The sequence below is a fragment of the Rhinopithecus bieti genome, unplaced genomic scaffold (genome assembly GCF_001698545.2).
Source record: "Rhinopithecus bieti isolate Rb0 unplaced genomic scaffold, ASM169854v2 scaffold_2454, whole genome shotgun sequence".
Lineage (NCBI taxonomy): Eukaryota > Metazoa > Chordata > Mammalia > Primates > Cercopithecidae > Rhinopithecus > Rhinopithecus bieti.
Window position 1 is genome coordinate 48,432 of NW_016803843.1, and position 16,217 is coordinate 64,648.

The 16,217-nt window shown below is 40.5% G+C and overlaps 1 protein-coding gene across 4 annotated transcripts in view; it reads right to left on the reverse strand.

The window, feature by feature from the left end:
• Positions 1-955: 955 nt before the first annotated feature.
• Positions 956-16,217, reverse strand: part of KCNAB1 (potassium voltage-gated channel subfamily A regulatory beta subunit 1) — a 430,095-nt gene continuing 414,833 nt past the window's right edge. For all 4 annotated transcript variants that reach the window (XM_017855014.1, XM_017855023.1, XM_017855037.1 and 1 more), the window contains exons 13-14: positions 10,534-10,622; positions 956-5,397 (exon numbers count right to left, since the gene is read on the reverse strand). In XM_017855014.1, the coding sequence (XP_017710503.1) occupies positions 5,308-5,397; positions 10,534-10,622 (179 nt within the window). In that variant the 3' untranslated portion in view covers positions 956-5,307. The remainder of the gene's footprint in view (positions 5,398-10,533; positions 10,623-16,217) is intronic.

A 16,217-nucleotide genomic window follows, 5' to 3' on the forward strand; every position in this document is an offset into this window, starting at 1 on the left:
CACCCTGGAGGAATGTTAAGTAAGAGAGAGAATCTCTTTCCTGAATATTGACATGTAAAAGACCAAAGTAATTTTTCTGAACTTTTGCAACTCTGAGAACTCTCCAAGGAATTTACAGTGATTTTAGTGCCTGTCAGCATTTTTCCATGAGGACTTTCATACATTTGACTCTTTAGTTCACAGATTCCCATTGATTGTGAGTAAAATATTTCTCTCTTTAGCCCTTGGGGAACCAGCTGAGAGGAATCTCTTCCATTTTTTTTACCAGTGTATGTACAGATATCATTTCTTGTGTGTGCCATGACTTGAAAAAGTTTGGGAAGCTCTTTAGCAATATCAGCTAAAAGGCTATGAAATCACAGGTGACAGCAGTTGTCATTCAGTAATTTCCTACAAGCAGCACCCCAAAGGAAATATAGTCCTAATCTTTAGTATCCACTTTTAAATTTAATGTGAATTTCATACGTGTTGTTAGTTGTTTTCTTTATAATTTTATAAAAATTATCCATCAGGAGTTTAACTTCCACTTCCCATGCTATCGGATGTGTTGGGCTTCATCCAACAACTTGGAAGAAAAACGGGCAGGAATACATTTGCATAATGACCCAGATCATTTTCTGCAGCTGAGAATTATATTTCATCATTGCTTCCAGAAGTCTGCAATTCTTTACTTTTCCTTGGTGGATTATTATCTAGGTGCCATCACTGGATAATGTGGAATGACTAGAGAAGTCACATTCACTGCAAGGTACAGTTAGGGTAACACTTAGGAGGTTTATTATTTTAAAAAAACTTTTCTTGAACTCCTGGCCAACATGGTGAAACCCCATCTCTACAAAAAATACAAAAATTAGTGTATTTTTTGTACACTAATTTTTGTACACACCAGGTGTGGTGGCGGGCGCCTGTAATCTCAGCTACTCGGAAGGCTGAGGCAGGAGAAGCTTGAACCTGGGAGGTGGAGGTTGCAGAGTCGAGATCGTGCCACTGCACTCCAGCTTGGGTGACAAGGGTGAGACTCCATCTCAAAAAAGAAACAAACCCAAAAACTTTTCTTTACTGTTGATTAAAAAAAAAAAAAGAAAAAGAGCCAGACCATAGTTTGACTGGTGGCATGGAATTTGTGTATCAAATAAATGCATTTCCTTATTTGACAAACCATCAGTGTCTACTATTTGTTACCAGAGTTGGGCCACTATCTTTTAAAATTGCTGGTGAAAACTTGCCACTAGATGGCAGTGCCTGTATAGATGGGGGAAAAATCGTCACCATTCTTGGTATAATACAGTGTAGCTTAGATGAGGTGGTGAAATAGGGTTATCAGCCTAATATTCCTAATATAGTTTCTCTTGAATTAATAAACTGAAGATTTGTAGGAAAATGAGTGAGCAAAATTTGTTTCCTGTTGTGAATTTTTCCTACAGCACTCTTTTTAATCTTGATGTTTTCCAACTTTTGTACTAATAGATACATTTCTGTGCATAAGATTATGAGGCATGTACTCACAGTTCAGTAGTTTTTGTTAAGGATTTACTGTGTGAGTACTTTACTGTCAGGAATTGCAGAACCTTTTCCCCACTGCTCTCGTCTAAAAGTTCTGTGTGGCACACAGAGATGCGACCCACTCAGTCAGACTTAGATAGTGAAACCATACTGTAGAATTTTTGTCTTAAAAAGACCACATACCCAGCACCCGTGAAATAAAAGATTCATCTGTAATTGGGATTCAAACTGATTAAATTCCTTTGCTCATACTCATAAATAGCACTAAAATGTTAAAACATTTTCATTTACCTATTTTAGTTCCTTCATTTTAACTTACTAAAATCTTGGATTGATATTCTTAACCAATAAAAGTTTACTGGTAGTCCTATTTGGCATATTATTGAAACTTGGAAAGGATAATTTGAAACAAGGTTTGAAGTTAACTGAAATACAGAGATTGAATTTATACTCAATTCTTCTGAAAAGTCTTGCTTAATAAGTATGATTAAACTTTGCTTTTTGAAATTTGTCTTTTCCCTACACTTCTTTATAAGAATCCTATGATGAAGTACATAATCTTTATTATATTACATTAATTTCAAATTGTTTTATTTTTAATTTTTAAGTTCTGGGATACATGTGCTGATGAGCTGGTTTGTTACATAGGTACACATGTAACTATCATTTTAATATCTCACATGTAAATGCACATCTTTGTAGTTAACCGATCAGATATATGTGAGGCAATGAAAGGCATTGAGCGGTTACAATAAAGGGCAGACATCAGGCCTCTGCCAGTACGTACCTGCTGTGCATTTCTGCCTGCCCTCTTTGTTTTCAGTGTGCATGCCAGTCACCGCTGCTTCTGGAGACAGGATGGAAGGATACATGTATGTGTCATTTATGGAGAAAACCAATTTATAGATGTATCTATTAGAGCTCTAAGGGATTCTCTTTCACTTCCTTGGGACTCCCAAGCACAGGAATTAATAGAAGATTAGGAGGGTCTTGGTTTAAATTTTCAGGAAGATAGAGACTAACTTCTCGTTGACCTTTATGAATTTTCAGTATATCTCTTCGCTGACTTTTCCCTGTTTGATTTCTGAGTTTGGATTAATACTTAAGTTTTTTTTAACTTCAACATTCTCACAAACAATTTCTGCATAAAACTTTAAAGCTTAAAAGAAAAAAAAAAAAAATCTACCTAAAGGAGCACTGACATAGAACACAAAATACTTGGGTTCCAGGCCTGGTTCTGCCATCAGCTAGCAGTGTGTGAGTTTGGGCAAGTTTTTTCATCGATCCAGGCCTGCTTTGCTCATTTGTCAAAGAGGGGTGGCTTTGCAGATTGCTAAGGTTCCTTCAAGCTCTGACAGACATCTGCCTAATGACTTGGGCAATCTCTTCATGAAGATGAAGTGACAGTTCCTAAAGTGGGAAGCCAGACACAGGGTTTCTAGTTTGCCTGAGATTTCCATGTAGGGATGGCTGCTACCCAAGTTACCTTTTGGAATGATATATTCTCTGCCAGGGAATTCTTTTTGGAAGAGAAAAGAAAATTAGAGTGCGCGGAAATTTTCCTAAGGACGTAACTGAAATTCATCATTGAGTATATTTACCATGACAGATTCGCATATAAAAAGCTGGCTGTTCCCACAGCTAAGCCATAATATTTATATTTGGTTTTGATTTGCAAGTTTTTAAAAGTGAATTCGTGAAGCCTTAACCTTAGTGCAGAGTGTTTTAAAACTCAGTGAGAAATGATATCTTCAGTAGTTAATCTCCATTGATAGAAAATGTTTGGATTGCAATTTAAATCTCAGACTTTTGATCACTACTATTTCTGTTGAGTATTCAGTGCAGCTTAGCTGCCAGTATAATTTTTATTTAGATGATTATTGCCTATTTTATGGCCACATATATTTTACATGTGTATATTTTACATATATGGAAAATATACATAAGCCTTAAAATGAAAGATCAGATAAAATCTATTGTGAGAATTAATGCGCAAAATGCTTTTATTACTCTAAGCAAATAAATCACATTTCCCATTAGACGGCACCTCAGCTCCTCTATACGTACAGCAGTTCACTGGATTGAATACACAATGAACAACTGAAAAAATGATCAATTTCCATCCTGATAGTCGGGCAAAAAATTCAAACTCTTTGTTAGAATACAGGTACTAGTAATCAAAAAGAAAATTTCTTGATATCTCCCACTAGCATTTTCAGATTTAGAACTTAACCATGAAATACACATTTAGAAATAATGACAGAAAATAACATTTTAAAATACTACAATTCTTCTGTAAACCTCAAAGTGATTTCTGTATGGGGAAGTTGCTGACCAGAAAATTAAATTAGAATTTTGTAGATCCTTATAATGCCAAAAAAAGTTAAAGGGCCACCTCCACACCACCCCCTTCAAAAAAAAAAAAACATGTTTTCTTTCGTTTTACAGATATTGACATAGTATATTCTCACAATTTTTCTCAAGTGGGATATTAATGAGGGGAAGTAGCCAATAGTGGCAGGGCTAGGTATACCTCAGATTTCAAGTGCAACAAGGGTAAGCCCCATTAATCCATGCAAAGAACTTTCATGCATATAGTTTAGTGCATATAATATATAACCAGAAGTTCTTTAACATTTTGCTTTTCGCTAGGCAAGTTAATTTACCCAGCATATTCTGAATAGTGACATAGCATTTTTTCACAAAGCCAGTGGTTGACTTTCATGTTAACAATGCCTCAAAAATACCAAACATATTGAAAATCCCAGTGCTAATTAAACAATGAACATTTGCCTTTCTGGGTATTTTACAGGTTTACTTAAAAAAACTGAGCATGTGTTATGTTTATTTTTAAAGCTCAAATATTTAAACTTGCAGAAGTTGTGCCTCGAAGCAGTTGACAGGATAAAGCAGGTTTTAATAAAAGGTAGTAACAAATGAACACCTAATTGCAGATACATTGCATTTTCTTCAAAGCTAAGTTTCCATAGCAGTGTCGCCCTCTCTTTTATAAATCAGCTGCAATGTCACTAAAGATTGGGGTATTCATCCTTTTACTGTCTCTACTTGTAAGTGGACATAACATTAGAATCCTAATAGACATTCTGGATAAGTTGTACAAGGCCAATCTTGGGGCCAAGCAACAGTAAATATTTGAAAGGTAATAAAGCCAAAATACCCAGAAATTGTAGTTTTGTTGAACAACAAATGGAACAAAACTTGTTAATATGAATGTGAAAATAGAAAAAAAAATATATAAAATTCTTTCTGCTTATTCTTCCAAGCAAGACTTTTGAGTGAAGACATTTTTTTTTGCAGTGAGATATATTTTTAATAACTACTTAACAAGAATCTATTTCCTAAGAAAACTCTCTGAATTCCTTTCCTTCACTGAATTTAGTCTGTCTACTCTGTTTCTTATGCAACTCACATTGCATCTGTAGATTTTGTTCTTTTGAAAAAATATATCTGTACAGCCTTCTTTGAGTTACCAAATGCCTGAAGGTAATACATCACTCCCTGGCCCCCATATTCTTCCCATTGCATAAGCATGAGGTGTATACAGCAATGCAAGAATAGGTGACTCCAGTCCAGGATAAGAAAATAGAATGGATTTTCTTGGTTGTGAGTTTTCAGATGTGCACAGTGGTAGCGACAGCAGACACCTCAGAGAATCCAGGAAGGGACACTAGAGGTTGAGCAGCAAGCTGCTAAGTGATTGAAAAGACTGGTTTAGTAACACCTTTCTGTACTGGGCACAGGCCGCTATTTTAACCATGCAGCTTCTGTGGTTCATGCATTGCCTTATGATCTATAGTCCTTCTTGCTGTAGGGCTTGTTGCGCAATATGTTATCAATCTCATTTACCACATGTGATGTCATCTTTGGGAGAACCTGAGAGCAGGAGAAGTACAAAGGATATTGTTAGCAGTGTTGATCATTCGGTTTTTTGTGCTCTATATTTAGCAAATTAATCTAGAATCGTGTATCTTCACAAACCACAGCTGAAATATAACCCCCCCCCATCACATTGTAACCTTGAGATCAGGGGCCTTGTTGATTGCATAAATGAAGGCAGAAAGGCATAAGTGAAGGCTCATAGAAATACAGAGCAGCTCTATCCAACGGAAATATAATGTAAGCCACATTTGTAATTTTTAATTTTCTATTGGATACCTTAAAAGAACAGTGAAATTAATACACATTTTTACTCCATTATGTCCAAAACATTATTCCAACATGTAATCAATATAGAAAAGATACTTGACAGTTGTTTTTGGTACTAAGTCACGTCTTGTGAACATGTTACACTTAAAGCACATCTCTGGACTTGCCATCTTTCACGCACACAGTAGCCACATGTGGCTAGAACTATGGTAGTGCACAGCACAGGTCTAGAGACTAAGGAGAGATTTATTCTGACTGGTGTTCTGAACCCTGGTGAAGGATGGCTGGGGTTTAACAGGCATCCCAGGTAGATGGAATAGCATGGAAAAATGAACTGGAGTGATAATGTACAGTGATTAGTGTAGTTGTGGGGATGGTAAAACAGGCTATGGATGGTAAGAACGGGATAAGAGTGTGGAAGGCCTTAAATGCCATTTTATGGAATCCCTACTTTAGGCAGTGGGGAACCTGTCAGGACTTCGGATCTAGGAGTAACCCCATCAGACACCTGGAGGTAGTTTGAAGGATGAGTTGGAGGAGGTTGAAAGGGGACACAGATGTTAGATATGTATTACAATCCAAGCCGGGCAATAGGGCCTTAACTAGGGCAGTGGAGCAGAAAAGAAAAGTAGACCTGAGAGACATTTTGGGTGATGATGGTGGTTTCAAGACTGCGTAACTAGAAGAATATTGGTGTTGATTATTGAGATTAGAAACCAAAGGGAAGTAGTTTGGGGAATAAGAAGTTGGGAGGGAGTAGGATGTGTTGAGTGTAAGGTGCCTGTGGAATATCCGCCTAGGAGTGACTGAGCAGCTGCACGTGCAGCTGTGGAGCTTAGTAGTTGCCGGAGGGCTGGAGTTGAGGGTTTGTGAGTCATTTGCACCGACATGCTGATTGAAGCCCCGGGAAAGGATGAGCTCATTCAAGGCTAGCATTGATTGTGAGAAGTGGGCCAAGGGTACACATTACACCATAAGACAAAGGACAAAGGCAGACTTTCTCACTGGAAAAGTCTGACCCTGTGTGGAGACTGTGGTGAAATACAATTCTGACGAACAGTTCTGAGGTCTCAACCTCATTCTTCCTTTGCTGCAATCCTGCTGGCCAAAGTGACCTTGTCTCCACTCAAGTGCTATCCTCAGAAGCCTTAGGGTTTGGCAAAATAGTAGAGCTGCCAGCCTGGGAAACTTCATTCTGGTTAATGTTTTACTGTGAAGCTGAAGCAAGAATTTGATTTCCCACTAGCTCTGGAATTTCAGTGTCCAAACAGCTAATGTGTTATTTAAAATGAGATTGTAATAATGAGACCAAAAACCTAGAAACTGGATTTGTTGGATTTTTTTTTTTGTCTAAAATACAGCGGGTTAGCCATGTGAGGAGAAAAATCCTTCATTCATTACACCAAAACAAATTTTTGATAGGAAAGAGATTTAGACATTAGAAAAACGAAACCATAAAAGTACTTGAATAAAACAAGATGTAGTATCGCAAGACCAGAATTTTCAAGAGAAGCCCCACTTTAAAACATTGTAAACTACTACAGATTTTACAAACACCCCACAGGCTACTAGTTTTGCAAACTTGATGTTACAATGCCTGGGATAGGTGGTGGGTGAGGGAAGGTCTGGCTAACGTTCCTGGGGCTGGCTGGGCATTAGTGAAAGTCCTCCCAGGATTTGGTTCCTGTTGATCTGGAACTTGGGGGTGGAGGAGGATTTTGCTAGGCTGGGGTAGTGGTCAGTTTGTAGGCAGAGGGCCACTGCTATCGCCAAGGCTCTGAGTGGTTTAGGATGGCTGAGGATTCAGATTCCCGGGAGGTGTGGTGGGGAGTCATGAGGCCCGACTGCTGTGGAGCCTGGCCTTCTCTGAGTGGGTGATGGGGAGTCTCAGAAGGGTTTTAAGGCATGTGGGGAGGACGGGGAGAGGCGGTTCTCCCACCTTTTAGGTGGGAGTGGGGAGGATGGAACCTGTGTGGGTGAAGGCTGGCTGCCTGCAGCTGTGGTTTCTCCTGTTGTCTCTCCCACCTGTCGGGCTCTGATTTATATACACCCCTTCATTCCTGCACACCCTAGGCACATGGCATCCCTTGAAGCAGCTGCCTTCCCAGCCTACTAGAAATACTTTCTTACAACTACTGGTGCTCCATGTTTTCCATCCTTCTGCAACCAGTCCCACCACTGCTGGGCACCCCTAGTCATCCAGTCTGCTCTTCACCATGTCTTGGGTGGACTTCAGTGCTGCGTAGTGGGAGGTGGAGTAGAACAGGGGAGGATTGGTAAACCCACAATGGTACCAGCCTTGCTGCATGGATAATGTCCCCTTTAGGATAGGCAAAGCCTCATCCTGCTGCAAGCCAAAGCCTTGCTAGGGAGGAAATGTTTTGGGAAGAAAAATTACTCAAGACTTTTCCTCTGAAAGTGTCTCCTTCCCCGTCAGCTGCCTTGTCTACTTCCACAGCTTTTAAAACTCAGCCCGAGACTTGCCTCATATGCCATCCCCAGGCACTATGACTGCCCCCAGGAATGGCAGTGATCTCCCAGTAATAGCATGGTAAGAATCCTCAATTCCTCCCTCTTCTGCCAAGCCATGGTGTCTCTCTTTCTCAAACCTGCAGAATCCATGCACTTCTCTCCCCCTTCATGGCCACTACCCTCATTCAAGCCACCATCGCCTCTTGCCTGGATGACTGCCCTTGCCCTTCATTCTACTTTCCGCACAGCAGCCAGAGTGACCTTCAGACATTCAAACAGGAGCATGTCCCTCCTCTTAAAACCCTCCACAAGGACTTGTCACATGTAGCATGAACTGTAACCCATGGTATCCTGCGAGACCTGGCCCTGCCTGTCTCTCTTCATCACTGCAGCTGCTGTCCCTGGGCTCAACTACATGTTGATCACATTGGCGTTAGCTGACAGTTCCTGGGAAAAGTCAAGGTCCTTCCCATCTCAGGGCCTTTCCACTGCTCTTCCCTGTCCCTGGAATGCACTTTCCTGGACTCTTCACATGCTGTGTGAAGGCATGTGAATCGTTGTCAAAGAATGTAAAAAATGAAGGCATGCGAAGTCCTTGGAATAAACATATTCCAGAGGGGCTTTTTGCAAAGACATTTAAAATAGGCTCACCCATTTCTCAGTCTCAGTGAAATAAACATTTATTTACTTAATGGCCCTTTTCACAACTTGAAATCATTTTGTATATTTATCTGTCTCTCCTACTGGCATGTAAAAAACCCCTTGAAGGTTAGACAGTGTTATTCTTCTTTCCTGTGGGTACCTGGTATACAGTAGGCTCTCAAAGATCTGTTGAATGAATTAAGGGATAGATTTTTTAATTCACTGTTTCTCAGCCAACACATGAGCTCTTTGAAGGCCAGGTCCTGTTACCCATCTCAGTCCTCCCACCACCTAGCATGATGCCAGACATAGAATTAAGTGCTCCATAAATATTAGTGAAACTGAAATCATTGGATTGAATTTCAGTTCTTTTTGTACAAACTGTTCTGTCCCCTCATCACTGTGTACCCTTATCTTTTCCCAGAATATAAATGAAAATGAGAGGTGGCATTCATAAGAGGGATAATTCCTTATGTAGATACAGGGAACCTCACAGAATCCAGTAGGAGTTACAGGGCTGGATATGGGAGTTGTTAGAAGCAGAGAGGCAGAGGTGATTACACAGCTGCACAGCCCTAAGAAAGGTTGGGGGAGTGGGCAGCGGATCTATACCATTTATTCCATAGTGTGTTCTGGGCTGTTTTTAAAAAGGATTTTAAATCATATATTTGTCCCTACCTCCACCTGTTTCCTTTTGGGAATGGTAACAGGGCTATGTGCTTGTTGCAAGGACAGGTAGATAGGGAAGAAGCTGTGAGACAGTTCTTTTCTCCCATGAGCAGGAGAAAAATAGACAACCTTTCTTGTTTTAGCAGGTAGTGGCAAGAATTGCGGGCAGGATCATTCCTAGGGCTTTTAGCAGAGTTGAGAGGAGGACAGGCTCAGGACTAGCTGTGGCCTTTGGGGAAAGGAGGTGGTCACAATAGATACTAAACTCCACCCCTCTCCTTAGAGTTCCCAGGAACATCCTTTCAACTCACCCACTGCCATTACAGGCTCCCCAGAATATAGCTGCAGGCCCCATCTAGTGCCCTGAACCAGCGGCCATCCTCATGGCATAGGGAATGGGGATGGGCCTCCTAAATTTGCTTCTAGGGAGATGTGATCCTGGAAGTCCAAAATAGAATTTTGAGCCCATTTCTCTTAAAACATGGCAAATATTATTCAATAGATCTTGAGTGTTAACTAAGGAACATGTGGTAAGTACCCTAGGAACTGGAAAACCAGTGGAAAAGCAAAGACACAGGTCTCTGACCTCAGAGGGCTTGCAGTCTAGCAGGAGAGACAGGCAGTTATACTACATTATCATAAAAGTTATCATGGGAGGGGGAATACAAGATGCTCAGCGAACAAAGAAGAGGCTCAGCACACAGCAGGTGGGCAATATTTTTGGGAAGAACAAATGAGTAAATGATGTAGGTATATTGCCTTATGACTTAAATTTCCAAGCAAGTTATCAGCCAGGCTTTCATGGCGAGGCCTGGGAAGTCAGTTGCCGGGTATAACACTAGAATGCACTCTTCCACAGAAACAAACCATCCCGAGAAATGAACTTTGGGAATACTGCCTGTTCATAGGTAGAGGACAACCCTGGATCCATGTACTGGGAAAGTGTTCTTTGCCTTTGTTTCCCCTACTCTTGCCCCACCCAGAAGGATGGAGCGGGGCAGAGACGGACACTGCCTGGAGATAGCCTCAAAGGCACCATTAAATTCCCTGGTGTTTGTTGGAAGGGGTTGCAATACTTGCCTGAATGGCACCAAGGTTTTCAATGAGTTGTTCAGGGGTGGATGATCCCAGGAGCACAGAACTCACACCTTCATTTCTCAGGCACCACGCTGGGAGGAGAGGACACTGGGTCAGGTTATCAAAGCACTTCCAATCACTGATTAGCTTATAAACACCTGCTACAGCTGTTTGTTGCAGCCACAATTTATTAACTCCTTTTGTGGAGGATGTACAGTGCTTCCTAGGATTAAAAACCTGAGCAGCACCCCCGGTTGTGTAGAAGATTTGACAGAACCTGTCAAAGCCCACCTGGGAGGGGAGATGGGAATGCATAGAGACATCGGATCATGGATTGTAAGATTCTCTCCAGCACGCTCAGTTGCCCTCAAGTAGAAGCAGAAAACACAGATGCACTGCTGTCTTTCTTGCTTCTCCGTTGGTTTTCCAATTCCTAGCCTACTATATGTCCCTTAGTTAACACTGAATGCATTTGGGTTGGCTCAGGGCTTAAGGCCTTTTTGCTTTCCACATAAGGCCTTGTCACCACAACTGGGGTATTCAGTCTAGCTACCCACCCTAGAAACACATTGTTCCTGGAAACACCTAACATTGCTCACCAGCAGATGGTTCGATTCCTGTTTCTACCTTGACGCACAACCTCCTGTCTTTCCATCGTATTCATGGTCTCACTTTTCCACATCTGTTGCTTGTAGCCCTTGTAGACTCTAGTTTTCTGGTTCCTTGGTTCCCACCTACCTGGCAGCCCTCTCTGGACCTCCCTTTCTTCCTAACCCAAGATTCATCCTGTGTTGATGATCTAAATTACTCTCTTACAAACCCTCACACCCTTCACTTCCTCTGCTTCCTTAGCAGATCCCCATCAGTACTGCATCTGTGTTTTTGGCTTCTACTTCAGGGCAGCTGAGCGTGCTGGAGAGAATCTCACAGTTCATGGTCTGGTGCCCTTGTGCATTCACATCTTCCCTCCCAGCTGGCTTCAGCCAGCCTGGTCAGCCTCATTCTTGCCCTTGGTCATCTTTCTTTTCCCAAAAATGACCTTAAACCTGTACTCTTAAACCATTCCATCAACCCCTGTCCCCTCACTCTTACTAGATGACCTTGTCCCAATGTCTATAGAAAATCAAGTCCCTCCATTGGAATATTCCTTAATTCCCCACTCTCCTACTGCATAAGAATCCACATCCATATCCTCCAGTTTCAGAAGAGGATGTGTGCGGTTTCTGTCAAAGACCAAACTCTGCCTTGGAGCCATCTCCTTTTTGCCTTTTCTTGGACTTGATTCATACGTGATTCCACTGCCCCCACCACCCCATTTCAAAATTTCTTACTGTGTCTTTCTGTCAATAAAACATGCTAAAATTTCTCCCATTCTAAAATAAGCTTCCTCTGACCCTTTTTACCTGCTTAGATACTTCCCCAACCTTCTTCCCCTCTTAAACTTCTAAAAGGTCAGTTCAGATTCCCTTACTGACCTTCTTCACATCCCAGTCACCTTCTTGCTGTGTCCCAAAGCTAAGGTCTCCAGGAGCCTCCTGGTGGTTACGGTGGACTTCTGAGTCCTTAGTTGCCTGGAACTCAGTGTTGCTGGATTAGATGCAGTGTCTGCTGGGCCTTCCTGTGAGATGCCCCACAGGCACCGCAAATTTCTTGCTATGATGCCTGGCCCTCTTGCATTCCCAGTCACATTTGGGGGCATCACCAGCAATGTGGCTCCCCAATCTGGAAACCTGGGAGTAATCTTTAAGAACTGTCCTTTTCCGACCCCCTTTTCCCTTTTAACTGCTAAGTCCAGTTAATTATTCCTCCTAAATATTCCTCTAATTAAGTGGTTTTCAAACTTTGGTATGTGTCAGAATCATCCCAAGGGCCTGTGAAACACCCACTGTTGTGGCTTACCCCCTGAGTTTCCGATTCAGAAGTTCTGGGGTACGGTCTGTTCATTTTTAACACACTCCTAGGTAATGCTTATGCTGATGCTGCTGATCTGGGACCATGCTCTTTTTTGTTTTGTTTTTTAAACCAACTTTATTGAGGTAAAATTTACCCATCAAAAATTTTACCCATTTTAGTTGTACATTAAATATTTTTTAATAAATTTACAAACCACCATTTTAATATGCAATCTTCACTATTTTAATCCAGTTTTATAACATTTCTATCACCCTAATAAGATCCCTACCTCAAGTACGAGGCAACCACTGATCTACTTTTTGTCTCCAGATTTGTCTTTTCTGGACATTTCATCTAAATGGAATCAAACAATAAGTGGTCGTTTGTGTCTGGTTTTCACTTAAGCATATATTTTCTAGGTTTTTCCATGTTGCAGCATGTATCTGTACACCATTTCTTTTTGTTGCTAAAGAGTATTCCATTGTGTGGATACAGGGCTCAGTTTGACAATGACTGCTTTGGTTCAGCTGTCTTCTCCATCTCAGTCACTGCTGCCCTCACTCAAGCCCTCATCATCTCTCTCCTGGATAACTGGTTTTCCTACCTCTTGCTTGAATTATCTCCTGGATAACTGGTTTTCCTACCTCTTGCTTGAATTATCCCCTTATATTTCCCCCATACAGCTCTCATCCAGCCAGCAGCAGTCTCTAAAAACACAAATCTGATCATATCATTTCTCTAGTTGGGCCTGAGGTTCTTAATTCTTACCTTGGAAAACCTTATTTTCTAGCCTACCTCTGCAGCTTCATGGCTCCCTACCTTGAACTTTGTTCTTCAGGAACACTCACCTGTCTTTAAATCCTCTCCATCCCCAAGCATCTTGCTGCTTTTCTCCTCTTCCTCTCCCTTCCTTCTGGGGCATATTGCTCAGCTGTTCCTTTTGCCTGGAATGTCCTTTTGCCTTCCCCTTTCTTTTCGCCTCACTAATATCTGTTTATCATTTGAGATTTCCCAAAGGTATTGCCTGCTCCTAAAGTACTTCCCTGAATTCCAAGCTCCTACTCTAATTCCCTAATCCTCTGTTCCCTTCTCAGTATTATGACCTGTATTAAAATTATCTGTCTACTTGCTTGACTTGCCTATCAGGCTGTGAGATGTGTCTTATTTGCATTTGGATGCTCAGCCACCAGCCCAGTGTCTTGCACAAAGTAGGAACTTATTAAATGTTTGTTGAATAAACATAGGCATGGATGATTGATGGCTATCCCCAAGCACATGTTCTGCCCCCATTTGGACAGCCATATTGTCAACTGATACTCTTAAGCTGTTACCATGTCCAGGCCTTTTATGGTAATCACTGAATTTCCACATGGGCAAAATACAAAATAGTGCTCTATAAAAGTACCAATCCAATCTTTCTCTCTTTTCTTTGACTGCATTGTTTCCTGCTTTGCACTGAGAACTGTTTTTGGCCTTAAAAGTAGTTCTGAGGACAAAGCAGATTCTAGGCAAATTATTGCCCATAAACTACCTGACTACTCGAGGTCATCAACAGCTGATTCCCCTAATGGGCCTGTAGGGCACAGGAGAACCCACTGGGCAGAGCTGGTCAACTCCATGGTAGCAACTGCAGCTGATTCTGGATAATTAGCACCTCTAACCAAGTGTCACCAGCAAGTGTGTCCAGTGTTCACTAAGAACAAAGTGTGAATGCTGGCTCCAGTATACCTGTGCGACTTGGGGAGCAGGCACACAGTTAGGTTCAAGTAGTTTGCTTCCTGCTGGAGGATCTCCCCTCTCCCACACTAGCAGACCAAAGATAATATGCCTGGAAATAATTTCCCTTTTGCTTCTGAGAGTTTTATGGCTATAAACAAAATTATGTATTTACAAAGAAAGAAGTGACAGGTGAGAAAGACATCTGAGGGGATAGAGGGAGGAAAAGGGGAAAAAAGCACGTTTTAATTTAAACTCTGACCCCGTAAAGAAGGTATTTCATGTATATCTAATATCTAGTGAGAGTCTAAATCTTGTAAAGATTTCCTCTCTAGAAAGACAATGTTCTTCCCTGTCTTTCAGGGCTAAGTTTAATACTTCATGTTGCTATCTAAAAACCATATTTGGGATTGTGCAGAATATGTTTCTCTGCGTATTACTCTGATTGCATGCCATGGCTAAGAGCAGACAGAATTTCAAGTTTTGCATGTCTACTCTTTGCAAGAACATTATCATCTTTATTAGCACTCACTGAGCCTACTTTTTGCTTTATATATATAATTTCCCTTTACTCAACTAGTTTGTAAGATATGTATTATTATAATACCCATTTTACAGATTAGAAAATTGTTATCAGGTTAAGTAACTTGCCTATGGTCAAATAGCTAATATGTTTTACTGTGCTTGTTAAAGCTGTAGGGTTGCTAAGTAAAAACATTGAATACATTGTTTTATTTTATTTTATTTTTTTGAAGAAAGGATTAAAGCAACAGTCATACATATACTTAGGTACATGGCATTTCCCCCTCCTTCTAAAACCACCTCCCATTTCTATCTTTCTATGACTGTTAATTGCAACTAACATTTCTCTGCCTTCCAACCTCTGGAGTCAAGCTACCAACAAATATTCTATTAAATTATTTTATTTGCATAGAGCTTATCTTGAGCTTTTTATCTCATTGGGTTAGTGTTTCTGATATGTCCCAATTCCTGCTATTTCTTAACCTTTAGGACTTTTTTTTTTTTTTTTTTGTCTAGAATCAACACCCATTTTATTCCTTTCTCATAACTACCACATGAACTCTTTTATCTCATTTCTTCATTTATAAGTGGAGATAGTAATAGAAAAATCCTCCACTAGCATCTGTAAAATGTGACTAGTAATAGTATAGACCTCAGCGGATTGTTTTGATGATGAAGGAGACAAGACAGTGAGAGTGAGCCTGAGGTGCTTACCATAGAACCTGACAAACATCCCCTAGTAAGGGAACCAGAAGTCTCAGTGCTTTTCTGCCCAGTGTGTAGCCTTTGGCAGCATGTGGCTATTGAGCATACAACATGCAACATGTGTCTAGCCTGAATTGGAATGTGCTTGCTCTAGGTGTAAAATATATGCTGGATTTCAAAGATTTGTAGAAAACAAAAGTAAAATATCTCAATAATTTTTAATATTTATTACATGTTGAAATACTATTTTAGCTATATTGGGTTAAAGAAAATCCATTTTTAAAATTAATTTCACCGGTTTCATTTTAATGTTTTAACGTGGTCACTAGAAAATTGAAAATAAGATACAGTTATGCATCCCATAGTGACAGGGACACGTTCTGAGAAATGCATTGTTAGGTATTTTCCTTATTGTGTGAACATCACAGGGTTCTTATGCAAACCTAGTTGGTATAGCCTACTGCAAATCTAGGCAATATGGCATAGCCTATTGCTCCTAGGCTCCAAATCTGTACAGCATGTTACTGTACTGAATACTATAGGCTGTTGTAACACATGGTATTGTGTATCTAAACATAGAAAAGGTATAGTAAAAATATGGTATAAAATAGTATACCTGTGTAGGGCACTTACCATGACTGGAGCTTGCAAGACTGGGAGGTGCTTTGGGTGAGTCAGTGAGTGAGTGGTGAGTGAATGCGAAGGCCTAGGACATTCTTGTACACTACCATAGACTTTGTAAACACTGTGCACTTAGGCTACACTAAATTTATTTTTAAGATTTTTCTTTCTTCAATAATAAACTAACATTAGCTAACTGTAACTTTTTTTTTTTTTTTTTTTTTTTTTTT